Source organism: Aethalodelphis obliquidens, unplaced genomic scaffold (assembly GCF_003676395.1).
Source record: "Aethalodelphis obliquidens isolate GAN/ISIS:26980383/991018 unplaced genomic scaffold, ASM367639v1 scaffold7, whole genome shotgun sequence".
Lineage (NCBI taxonomy): Eukaryota > Metazoa > Chordata > Mammalia > Artiodactyla > Delphinidae > Aethalodelphis > Aethalodelphis obliquidens.
In genome coordinates, this window is record NW_020837951.1 from 69,206,137 (window position 1) to 69,219,724 (window position 13,588).

The 13,588-nt window shown below is 34.9% G+C and overlaps 1 protein-coding gene across 5 annotated transcripts in view; it reads left to right on the forward strand.

Annotated features, from left to right (window-relative positions):
* FOCAD (focadhesin) overlaps positions 1-13,588 on the forward strand; it is a 311,434-nt gene that overhangs the window by 104,650 nt on the left and 193,196 nt on the right. For all 5 annotated transcript variants that reach the window (XM_027105950.1, XM_027105949.1, XM_027105948.1 and 2 more), the window contains one exon: positions 610-867. In XM_027105950.1, the coding sequence (XP_026961751.1) occupies positions 610-867 (258 nt within the window). The remainder of the gene's footprint in view (positions 1-609; positions 868-13,588) is intronic.

A 13,588-nucleotide genomic window follows, 5' to 3' on the forward strand; every position in this document is an offset into this window, starting at 1 on the left:
TCCTCAGATTGACTTAAGTATAACATCTTCTTCGGGTATCATTTCAATTTAGAGCTGTCAGGCTATTTCTTCTTGCAGGAGTTATTCACAATTATTAATGAATTTCCAGGCTCCAGCTGAACCAACTCTGTTCCTATCAACAGACTGTCTGTTACAAAAATGAATTGTCCTCAGTCCAAATCTGCCATCTGCTCCGAGTTGCCTCTTACTGGGCCCTGGAGCTGGGCAAATACAGTGTTTTTTTTCTATCTTCCCTCTCACTGGTGAATACTTCGGAAGTGGTAATGGCTTTTCCCAAACTCTGTTGCTTCTGGGTTTTTATATTGACTTTTTTTTTTTTCTGCCTTAACTTGGAGCGAATGGTAAACATGAGGAAAATTGGTAAACTATTCTAGAGATCCACCTGACAGCTATTTTCTTTTTGTGTAATCCCATTAGCTTAAATACGTGCAGAGAGGTTTTGGGCAGGAATGGAAAATTTTGTATTCATTTTGTTGGAAGGATTGATTTCTTACAATGAAATATAAAAAATAAATGAATGTCAGAAATGTATTCCTGACGGATAGATTATCTCATTTATTCATGCCTTTTTTTGTGTTTACTTTTCAGCTCTCCTACAAGCTTGTGTTCCCTATAACCAGCATGTATGGTTCAATATTTACAGCCTGGAGGATCCTTGAAGTAATGAGAGAAGAGTCTGCGATAAGTGACTGGTTAGCTTCCGTAGAGTCATTGCTCCCTATTACCACAGCGATCCCTGTGCATGTTTTTCTTCTGCTGGCTTACCTCCTTGTTGAAGATAAAGGACGAAATCTTCGTCAGATACTGAAGGTCACTACAGAATTTGCCCAAGCTGATTCCTCTCAGGTAAAGCACGAAAATAATGGAGCAGTAATGGGGGTAAAGCTTAATATTGGAATTGTAGATTATTCTTTCATTGTGGATAATTTTTATCAGAGTTTTAGAGTACAGGTTGCTTTTTTTTTTTGCTATCTTTATTTTCCCATTTTTTTCTTTTTTCTCTTTACTCTGAGTTGATGTCTACTTCATAATGCACATGTTTCTTTAATGAAAGACACTTCGAAAGAGAATCTACACCTGATGCTAATCTGTTATTTTTGTTATTGATGGATTTGCTAATTTGTAATGCTTTCATTAACTCTTGCACCCTATTCCAAGATGCATATCCCTTAGTTCTCATATCAATCTTTTAAGGTGGAAAAATTAATTAATTCAGAATAAATGGGCCTGTATAATAGGAATTAATCTCTTTTTAACTTCTTGCAATTTGATCGTATTTTTATTCAGTCATTTAATAAACAAAAAAAATAGTGGGTTGTTGTTTTATATGGTACTGATTAACATGCTGATCATGTACCATATAAAACATGCTGATCAGTACCGTATAAAACAACACGTTAAAGATATGTTGTTTAATAAACATATTAAACTTACTAAAGATAAATAATCATTTTTCCTATCTGCACAGTTCTTGGAGTATAATAATAAGATAACCATCAGACATTATTAATAAAACTCCCCCCCCGCCCGCCTTTTAAACTAACCATATATTTAGCATAGATATCTGTAATTCTTTTTCTATTGGATAGAATCTCTAGAATGCATTTCCTGTTAAGGGAAGGATTTCCTAACCAAGTAGGTATGGCATTTTTATTATCTTCTCTATCTTAGTGTCTGTGCTTGTGTTCTTTATCAAGCATGGTGAAGAAAAAGTCCATCTCTTTATGGAGTGTTCCTATAGGAAAAAAATTTGGTGAAGGTGGGATAAATATGTTTTCCTAGATAATGAAGTTAATGTATTTGCAATTCCTTTTTGTTCCCAACTTGTCACGCTCACTCTGTTTTGTCAGGTAAACAACTGCTATCTCACAAAAGTTTTCCCTCTGACTAGATTTCTCTGTCTGATTCTGCAAGTGGATCCGTAATGTATTCAGAGTACCTTTGTCTCACATAACGTGAAACACTTCAGCTTGCTTCCTACTTTATTTCTCCCTTCAGCTTCTGTAACAATCCTAATTCTACCAAATGCTTTTTATCACTGTTGACACCTTGTAGGATTATCTCTTTAGAATAGTTAATGCACAGGTAATGCCTGGAGATTATCTGAGGAAGTCATACCGTAGGTTACCTGACCTATGTTTGCCACTGGTGTAGAACATGTGTTATATCAATGTATGTATTGATACTTAGGAAATGCATTTAGTCTTTGAAATTCTAGGGTGATCCAGGATCCTTGTAAACACTTTTCATGTGTGCCATGAAATGGAAAAAGTTGGGAAGCACTGGGGTGACCATCCCGGTTCACTTATTTATTCAATAAATGTTTATTAAGAAGCAGTGCTATAAATTAAAGTCAATATGTTACACTTCTGTTGATAATTTCTAGGAAGTTTTTAAAGAAGTGAGTAAAAACACCCCGTGTAATTTTGCTTGTTAAGGTGAATGGTAGGGTAAAATGTTGAAATGTAGTTACCCAAACTCATGCAGAAGCAAAGGCAATATAATTAATAAGAACTTACAAGTGGAGTTATTTAAGTCTTTTGAAAAGGATAAAAGAAGACTAGAAGTAGGAGGTAGTGTTCTTCACTTTTCCTTATGAAGTGACCATATCATATCATTTCTCTGGCTTTTAGCTACAAGGTAAAGCAGCCTGAAGAAGAGGATTGAATATTGTGAAAAAGCAATTCTCTAATTGTAACTGCTTGGTGTAGATTCAATTAGATGAGTTAGGGTTGAGATCTATTATTGGAGAAATGTTTTCTGTTTCTTTCATTAAGTTGACATGACTGGATGAAATGTATTGTTTCATGTGTGTTTGTCCTTCCTTACCTTATAAAAAGGTATATTATGTTTAAGCAATCATTGGCTCAAATTCATGGAGGAGTCAATACTAAAGAAAAGTCTTAGACTACTAATAAGCAGATACTAAGTAAATTGGTATGTAAGAATAGGAATTTAGAAGCTGTCTTCTAACTCTGTTTTGGTGGTCACTTAACCTCTTATATAGAGTTCACTGGCCTGCAGTATTGTGTTTGTGTGACACCATAATTTATTGTAAGAATTCTACTCTTAAGACCTTGTGAGAGAAAATATTTGAAAAGTTTGAAAGAGATGTGCCATATTTGAAGTGTGTTTAGTGTGATTATGATTATTCATTCTAAGGTATTAATAGAAATTATTTTTGATAGTACTTATTCATAGTAATGCAAGTTATCAATATCAACTAACACTTTTAGTGTTAATAATGATAAGAAAATATACTTCTTTAAAAATGTAATTATTCTTCTTACTTATCAGGTACTTTGATGGATCCCCTTCCCCAGTGAGTTTTCATCCTTAGTCCCTCACCATGTTCCCCTGTGGCATGCGTTTTTGTTGGGTTTAATACATGGGCCATGGAAGTCTAATGGAGCTAGGTAGTCTGAAGGGAACTTGGCCTTGTGAGTACCATTTTAGAGTTAACTGGATACAGATGATGGTGTTAAAATAACTAGATAGTTACTCAAGGCCACAGCAATGAATTGATACTTGAAAAAAATAGTAAGGAACTTTTTTATTCCATATCTAGAAATGCTGTCAGCAGTTACTGATAATCCATATAGTCTTCTTATCCAGACATCATGAGACTTAATTTGCAGAAGATACAAGCTCAGGTCAGGCAGCTCTCAGTAAAAATTAAGTGCCTTTTCTTTCTTGGAAGGAATGTCTTAGAGTGTTCTGGGGAGAGATCCAAGAATGAGCATCCTGTGTGAATTCCCATGGAAGTCGTGAAAGTTTTTAAACACATTGATTTAGTTTAGAGAGAGATTTTCGTATCATAGTCTGTGCTTATAATATATGGGAACGCCATCTAATTCCTAAATTAGTGTTTTTTTCTGGAAATTGCAGATGATGGATTCATGTGCTTTTTGGTTATGTTTATATAACGGTTCCTGCCTTTCTGATACTGTGAGTAATGGTTTTTTCCCCACAGTTTGATGTAAATCATTCATGCTGCCTTCAGAGATGCCTGAATGACGGTTGAAGCACATGGCTTCATGGCTCATAAACAGTAACGTCCTGTTGGGCTTATTGTTTCTTCTTCAGAGAGCTATTTCCTAACTCTGTGATTTGTCCAGATCTGGTCACATCTAGTTTGAAATCAGTGGTAGTGAATATAAACATAGGCTCTAATAAGGGATAATGTGAACCCCAGGCTTAAATAAGGACATTTTCTAAATTTTAATTGAATGGTTTTTTAAAGGGCAATATCAAATCATATTTTGAACCCTTATTAAATGATTGACTAATCTATGAAACATGATTGTGGACAGTTTGGAAATGTCTGAGACTGATAACAGCCTCCTTAAGAAGAGGTTAATAACCCTTAATCAACACATGTTGATTGACTTCCTATCTCCCCTTTCAGGTGAGCCCAGCACAGCGACAGCTCACTAATTAAGAACCACGTCTGGCTCTGTGACCTGCACTGTGTGCCTCTATAGAAACTTAACTGGTGATAGCACCAGTTCTGTACCACTTTTCTCAACCCATTCCATATACCTGATTGTATCTTGCTTCTAATACTGTCAGCGAGAAACCTTACTTTTTCTTCCTCTCTTCCTAACTCTCATTTCCCTTTTGGAGTTTATGTTTAGTTCTTTGCCACCTCTGACCTTGGTTTCCAGTAATATCCCACCCATGTTCCTTCTGGCAGCCTCAGGTAAACTTTTCTCTGTGTCTTCGTGGGACTCCCCTGCCTTCCCCCCAGTTCCCCACATTATTACTCTGGCCCCTGGCCCCTTGAGAAGAAAGGGATACTATTCACCTCTTAAAACCTTCTCTAATATCTATTGGCTTAGCTATATTATATTAGCTATATCATTGGCTAATTATTACATAATATTTAATATATTAAATATATAATTGTTATAATAACCACTTATTATATTAGTTGTATTATTAACTATAGCTTCCCTCTAGCTATCGGAATTGACATTTCTCCATCTGAAGCATTATATCCTAGAGAATAATAGAGGTGTTGGAGGAGGAGGCTACTTTTCACATAGATAAGTGATTCGGCAAAAGACTATAGGTTATTAAATGCTTAATAGTATGTCATATAAATAGATGTAGAGAGAACACCTGACAACAGATTATATTCTCTTTTGGAAATCCAGGCTGCTTGTTAGTGGTTTTAAAACCTAAGAAAATATGTTTTCTTTCTGTTTCTACCTATATTGTTAAGAGTTTACGGCAAGATTAAATACTTAGGCATCTGAATTGAACATTAACCACGAAGATGAGTAATTTTTAGATAGGCTGAGATGGTTTAAAGTAAAATCTTACAATAGCTTAGTATTTCAACTTCAGTGGAGGAACTCTAACTGCTACATGTAAGGCATAACAGTTTCTTTTTGACTAGTTTATAAAATGGAATATGCCAAAGAGGAAAAGTTTATAAACTTTGACTTTAGAGAACCACAAGTTCCTTCCTTAAAATCTACTCTCACCGAGGAGCTTATCAAATTAAGTTTTGTGAAACCCAATGCCTCTTTTAAATCCTTGGTACTTGCTTGCTTTTCTCTTGTTTGGAATTGGGGATAGAGCTGTGTTTTTTTGTTTGTCTTATTTTGTTTTTGCTTGCATTTACAACTCTGAGGACTTTTACTTCCCTTTTACCTTTTGGTTGTTAAGTCTCACTAAAGGTCTTACTTAATGGGAACAATTGCAGTCTTTGATAATTTTATCTTATCCTTTGTAATGTTTTCAGGGCTTTTTTTTTTTTGTCCATTTGTGAAGGTGTACACATGTTTGAGCCATTTAAATCACTTATGGGGATAGGTTCATGGCCCATGACTTGCTGGTCTTTTAAAAGTCATATATTATCAAATAGTAAAAAGTTGACTTTCAGGGCAGAATCCTGTGATAGTTCTACTCTGGGTCATAAGCCATATTTTAACATGGAAAATGAATAGGAAATGTGTGAAATTTAATGGTCTGTAAGTTACTGCTGTGAGAAAAGGAGAAAATATATTCTATAAAGGAACTTGCACAAAGAGTCCTTGGACACTTTGCACTCTGTTCTATTGTCACCGAGTTCTATGAATTGCTACCCCCTGAAGTCAGTCGGCTTCCTGTGTTCTTCATACCAGCAAAAAGAAGCCAGAATGTACAGTACTTTTAATAAAGAGCTTTACAGATAAGATATGCTGTACTACTATTCCCTTGCAGCCATAGCATTGATTATGCCTAGAGCAAAATTGGGACGAGCCTGTCAGCATGAAACAATTAGGCAAAGAGAAACACAGATGAAAATACAGGGTCAAGTATCTATTCCATCCTGTGGCAATATGTTTATTTCTTCTTTATAAACCCAACATAGATATCTATAGAATAAAATGTTTTTAACTGGCATTTGAACCTTTTTATATTTTTTTCAGTTTTTTGCATGAAGCCTTGAGTTTATACTCAGGGAAGCAGTCCTATGTCAATTTTTTACCTTTCTTGATTTCCTGAGGGCTAATATTGGGCTGGGTTTCTTCTGAGAAGTCAACAGAGTATAAATTGCTTAAAAGTTCAACCCTAGATCACTGTGATACTCACTAGCTTACTCATATAATGAAACAGAAGCCATTTGTCTTGTGTCACTGAACACTGAGTAACAGAAAGGATGGGGGTGGGTTTGGTGAGGATGGGGCCTAGAAGTGCATTTAGAACAGCAGAGTCTCTTTGCTCCCAGTTGAATATCAGTTAGCAGTAGCTTTGTCTTCAGATGAAAACCTGCTTGGAATGGGCTTCTGGTGTTGCTGAAGGACTCAGAGGGGAACAAGTTTTGTGGTAACTTTGAATTTTATAAAAGGCATGAGGAATTCTTCTCAAGGGGAAAAACACAAAGTCCACCATTGCCAGAATAAAATTTTTATTTGGTCAGAGGGCAGGGAAGGAAAAAGGGGTGTTGGTCCCCTGCCTACTTGTATCATGGCCAGACACCCCAAAGTGGAGCTGTCAGTGGACATCCCTTACCATTTATTCTTCAGCCCTTCCATAGTCAATCCTTCAATTCAGAGGAGAGTCTTAATCAAGGAAACATTTCTTTACATCTACAGAAGCAGCCCATGTCAGCTCTCTCCAATGAGTTTTGCCTTGATTCATCAATAAAAATGGATAATCAAGGCTCATCAGACTTTTAAGAAAATTTAACAGCATGACTAACCAGAGCATCTCTTTCCAGAAGAAGAACTTGGGGCGCAGAGAATAATATAAAAACAATCCAGTACCTATGAGATGTTGGCAAGATATTGTATGTTTTTGTATTGTATATAAGATGCTGCTGTGATGAAGAAATTCAAGAGCAAGAGACTTTAGAAATTAAAAACTTACGTATGTAAATAGAGGCTGGATTAGTGATTTATAGAATAGCCAACTAAATATTTCAGAATATAGAAAAAATATGAAAACTGAACAAGTTAAGACATTGAAGGTCAATCTTGGAGTTCTAACATCTTTCTGTAGGAATTTCAATTGGAGAAAACTGAAGAGAAAATGAAGGAGAAAAACTTAAAATATGACAGAAAACTATTTCCTAAGCTCAAAAAAGACACAAAGATATAGATTGTTAGGACCCTCTGAAAGCCACATAGCACAAGTGAGAATAGATCAATACCTATATCCATGCCCAGAACTTCAAGAATAAAGAAAACATCAAAAGAGATTTTAGAGAAGAATTGGAAAAGATGAAGTCATTTAAAATTGGATTGACCTTAGATTTTTTATAGCAGCCCACTGGGTACTGGAATACATTGGTATATTGTCTTCCAATTTCTTGAGGAAAGTCACTTTGAACCCGGAATATTCCTTTCCATCATTCTACTTTTTACAAGTGATGGTAATAAAGGCTTTTTCTGATGGGCAATAATTCAAGAACATTTCTTGGTTACTGATTTTATGGGAGGAAAAGCCCCTCAAGAATGTGTTCTAGCAAAACTGAAAACGAATCCAAGAAAGTATAGAGAAGAGATGTTAAAAGGTGATCAAAATATCCAGTAAATATTACTTTAAATTAACCATAATTGTTTGTATAAACTATGAAAAATAACTACCTGGAACAAAGTACAAGCTTTAAAACATGGGAAGTGGTCGGAGTAGGTAGTGGGAATGTGGTGGTGCGAAGAGTGAGAACATGCTAAGTAAGGGTGGAATTTTGTTTTTAAACTGAGTATTTTTTGATGTTAGTAGAAAAATAAGTTTAAATATGTATTTAAACCTTTATTAGTAACTAAAGGTGATTTATAACTTCCAAATAATATAACAAAAGGAAAACAATTTTTTAAAAAACCTAAAAAAGATGGCAAATATTAACATAAAATAAGATGGTAGGAATAATTCCAAATATTCCAGTTACCACAATTACTGTGAATGAATTAAATTCCCTTATCAAAAAAAAAAGGCTCGTAATACTACCCAAAGCAATCTATAGATGTAATGCAATTTCTATCAGAATACCCATGACAGGGCTTCCCTGGTGGCGCAGTGGTTGAGAGTCCGCCTGCAGATGCAGGGGACACGGGTTCGTGCCCCAGTCCAGGAAGATCCCACATGCCGTGGAGCGGCTGGGCCTGTGAGCCATGACTGCTGAGCCTGCGCATCTGGAGCCTGTGCTCCGCAACGGGAGAGGCCACAACAGTGAGAGGCCTGCGTATCACAAAAAAAAAAAAACCCAAAAAACAAAAAACCAAAAAATACCCATGACATTTTTTACAGAACTTGACCAAATAACCCTAAAATTTATATGGAACCACAAAAGACCCAGAATTGCCAAAGCAATCCTGAAGAAAAAGAACAAAGCTGGAGGCATAACCCTTCCAGATTTCAGACTATACTATAAAGCTGCAGTAATCAAAACAACATGATACTGGCACAAGAACATTGATAGAAAACAAACAAAGCAGAAATATAGATCAATGGAACAGAATAGAAAGTCCAGAAGTAGACCCATACACCTATGGTCAATTAATCGACAACAAAGAAGGCAGGAATATACAATGGAGAAAAGACAGTCTCTTCAAAAAGTGGTGTTGGGGAAGCTGGACAGCTACTTGTAAGTCCATGAAATTAGAACACTCCCTCACACAAGATACAAAAATACATTCAAAATAGTTTAAAGACCTAAATATAAGACACGACACCATAAAACTCCTAGGAGAAAACATAGGCAAAACATCTTCTGACATAAATCATAGCAATATTTTCTTAGATCATTTTCTTAGATCAGTCTCCTAAGGCAAAAGAAATAAAAGCAAAAATAAATGAGTGGGGCCTAATCAAATTTAAAAGCTTTTGAACAGCAAATGAAACCATCAACAAAATGAAAAAGCCTACAGAATGGGAGAAAAAATTTGCAAATGATGTGACCAATAAGGAGTTAATATCCAAAATATATAAGCAGCACAGACAACTCAATATTGAAAAAAACCGAACAACCCAGTCAGGAAATGGGCAGAAGACCTAAATAAACATTTCTCCAAAGAAGACATACAGATGGCCAACAGGCACATGAAAAGATGCTCAGCATCACGTAATTATTAGAGAAATGAAAATCAAAACCTCAAGGAGGTATCACCTCACACCTGCCAGAATGGTTATTATTAAAAAGTCTACAAATAACAAATGCTGGAGAGGGTGTGGAGAAAAGGGAACCCTCTTGCACTGTTGGTGGAAATGTAAATTGATAGAGCCACTATGGAAAACAGTATGGAGGTTCCTTAAGAAAATAAAAATAGAGCTACCATATGATCCAGCAATCCCACTCCTGGTTATATATTTGTAAAAGATGAAAACTAATTTGAAAATGTATGTGCACCCCAATGTTCATAGCAGCACTATTTATGATGGCCGAGACATGGAAGCAACCCATGTGCTTATCAACAGATGATTTGCTTAAGAAGATGAGGTATATATACAGAATGGACTATTACTAAGCCATAATAAAGAATGAAATATTGCCATTCACAGCAACATGGATGGGCCTAGAGAATATTATACTTAGTGAAGTAAGTCAGAGGAAAACAAATACTCTATCATATCACTTATATTTGGAATCTAAAGAAAAAAAACAAATGGAATCTATATACAAGACAGAAACAGATTCACAGATATAGAAAATAAACTTATGGTTACCAAATGGGAGAGCAGGGGGAGGGATAAATTAGGAGTATGGGATTAACAAACTACTATACATAAAATAGGTAAGTAACAAGGATTTACTGTATAGCACAGGGAACTGTACTCTATATCTTGTAATAACCTATACTGGAAAATAATCTGAAAAATACGTATGTATAATTGAATTACTCTGCTCTACACCTGAAACTAACACAATATTGTAAATCAGCTATACTTCAGTTAAAAAAATGAAGGCTCATATTATTGAAAAACACAATTCTGTACTTTTTCTAAGAGACAAACCTTGAAACAAGTGACAGCTGAAAATGAAAGAGTGAAAATGAAAAGCTATGTAGATCATTAAGAAAACATAAGATGTGGTAATATTATCATCCAAGATAGATGATATAGAATCCAAGGTAAAAAGCCTTACACAAGATGAAGAGGAGTATTTTATACTGACAAATGGTAGAATCTCAAGTCAAATTTTATTTAGAAGCAGTTCCATTGAAATTAGGAAAAGTATGTCTGATGTCAATTTTATTATTTTTCTGGAGGTTCTGGCCATTGTTAATTCATGAAAAAGAAATAAAAGTTATATATGTGTAATAAAATAAAAACCCAGAGCTCCTAATACTTACAGACAATTAGAAAATACTAGAGAATTTACTGAAAACTTTTGCTTTTAGATTAGATAAGAGAGTTCAATATGGTGGCCAGATATCAGATCAGTGTACAAAACCGATTGATTTTCTTTACAAAAACAATAAATAAGAACATATTGGCAGTATATGGGAGAGAGATAATTTGTAAATAGCATAAGAACTGTACCTTGAAATACTAGAAATGTTATAAAAACTGTTTGATGTAATTTATAAAATTTTACTAAAACATATAATGACTTCTAGTACAATACTTTAAATGTAGAATTCATGTTATAAATATTTACTATTGATTGATTTGAGGTTCAGCGATCTTATGATTATAAGACATTTAGTTTTGTTTTTTTTGCATTAATCACCTTTGTTACACGGATTCTGATTCATTACGTTAACTTCACTGCAGAAAGATATTCACTTAACCAGTTGCACGTATAGTGCCGCCAAGTCCAAAAGTGGAGTGTTTATCATGTTTGCCAGCTTGATCACATTCTGAGCTCTGTTGAGTAAGTCAGTTACAGGCCTTTTGATAACCTGATGCTTTGGAATGAATTGTTTCTTTTATTATCCTTAATTTCTAGGGCTAAATAGGTTTAAATATAGTCTAGTCTACTCATTTAGAAGCTGAACCATCTTCTTGAACAAAGTAACAGTTAATAAAAATAGCCAACATTTACATATGCTTATTATATACTAGTCACTATTCTAATCACTTTATTTGCATATATGAGCTAACTCATTGAATACTCACAGCTCTTTGAGGTTGGGTACCATTATTATTTAGGAATAGAGGCACAGAGGTTGATTAACTTCTCCAGATTCACACAGCCATTCAGTAATTGGAAAAGTCAGAATTTGAACCCAGCACATATCTAGACTCTGTGCTCTTAACCCAATATGCTATACTATCTCTCTACAACTTTTAGTTAAACCATTTCTTAAAAAAATTTTGAAAGAGTAAACAAGGTTCACTAGCTTTACATTTGTTAGATTAGCCTAGTCAGTTGTAGAGATAATTAGATGTTAAGAAAGAAACCTCAACATGTGTTTGAAATCTGGCCAGATCTTCAGTCTTGTGTGATTATTTTTTCCTCTTCTATGCTAGCTTCCATTGGCTCTTCTATACATAGGCAAATCACATTTAGCCAGATATTTCTACCTAAATAGAACACGTACAGAGTCATGACTCATGTAAGCACATGTCAAAAAGAGATTGAGATGTTCTAAGTGAATCAACATCAACAAAAATGCTTGCAGTTGGGATTATTGCTTAATGGTCAAAAATTATTCTTTTATACTTTTTTGTTTGTAGTGATCATAACTGAGAAATTCTGAAACCTAATTAAAGACAAGATTTTTTTTAGTGAACAAAAAAGTAGGTTGTTGTATTCCCTTTATTTTGAAAAATAACATTTACAAAATGTTGAGAAAATCACACGTTGGTTGTTAGGTTTGAAATATTTAAAAGGTTTGACAACATATACTGTTCATTTAAGAGCTTGAAAGGGCATTGAAGAATCAGTTATTTAGTAAACAGTCATAGAGAACATCTTTGGGGCACACATTTTAATTAGAACTTGGGATTCAAAGATAGTTATTGGCGAATTCACAGTGCATAGGGAAGATGGGCAATATACAATTAGAATGCCCTGTGATAAGTGGTATGATGCAGGGAAGCATACGGTTTGGTATGGGCCCAGAAAGCGGTGGCTAAATCATAATAGGAGGTCTGCCTGGAGTAGGTGATTCATCAGCTATTGCTGGACAAATACAAGTTAAACAAACATCTTTGAAATTAACTGGAAGAGTCTTATTGCCTGTTTCTATTACGTATGAAGCACTACTTTTTATATATGACATATGATCCTTTTTGAGTGCCACTGTTGGGCAAACAGTGGAGTAAATACATTTTTGGAGGTACTAGAGTAGTTTTTTACTTGGTGTACCATAGGTTCATTAGCAGTACTTTTATATTTTAGATTTCATTTTCTTGTTGGGAAGTAAAAGAAAGCCACTGACATTTTGTCACAATTATAGCTACTCTCTGATGGCTGTAATCGAGATGACAGGCCATGATTTGGTGGATTTAGTGGGAAAGGTTTACTCCAGAATTCTTAAAGTTGGACAACTATGTGAGCTCCCTCACCAGAAGTCTTGAGACTTATGCTCTTCCTTTGTCTTTTCAGCCCATTGGAGTTCTACCCTACCAGTGACAGTTTTGAGCTTTTCATGATAGATAATACAATGGACACTTTGGCAAGTTTTTAGAATAGTTGATATAATGAAATACAGCATTCTGAAGTCAGTTTACGTCAAATGGGTTAGACATGGTTACAAATTCAGTGGAGCCAGACAAGTAGTTAAGAAGTGGGATGATTTCTATATGTAGGTTTCTGGTGAATTGATTGGACTTTTGGAGACCTTGTGTCTTGTCATGCTTGCTTATTAACATTCTTGTGGTAGTGGATCTCATCTGTTTTTAAGACAATTTGTATATTTCTTTTCTATAAAGAAAACAAGCATATAAATACATGTAACCTGAATTTATCATATCACAAATAGCATTAAAGACAAATAAGGACAAATTAGCATTCTGAAGTGTCCTATAGTTATCTTCAAAGAAAATTTTCGTTGGATTACAATTAGATTTGGAATTTATAAAAGGAATTCCTCAAGGTAAACTGTGTCTCACTTGTTTTTGCCTCCTAGTAACCTTGCCCACTTGCTGGGCTTTGATACTTGTTTTGTTGCCTGATTGAATTACT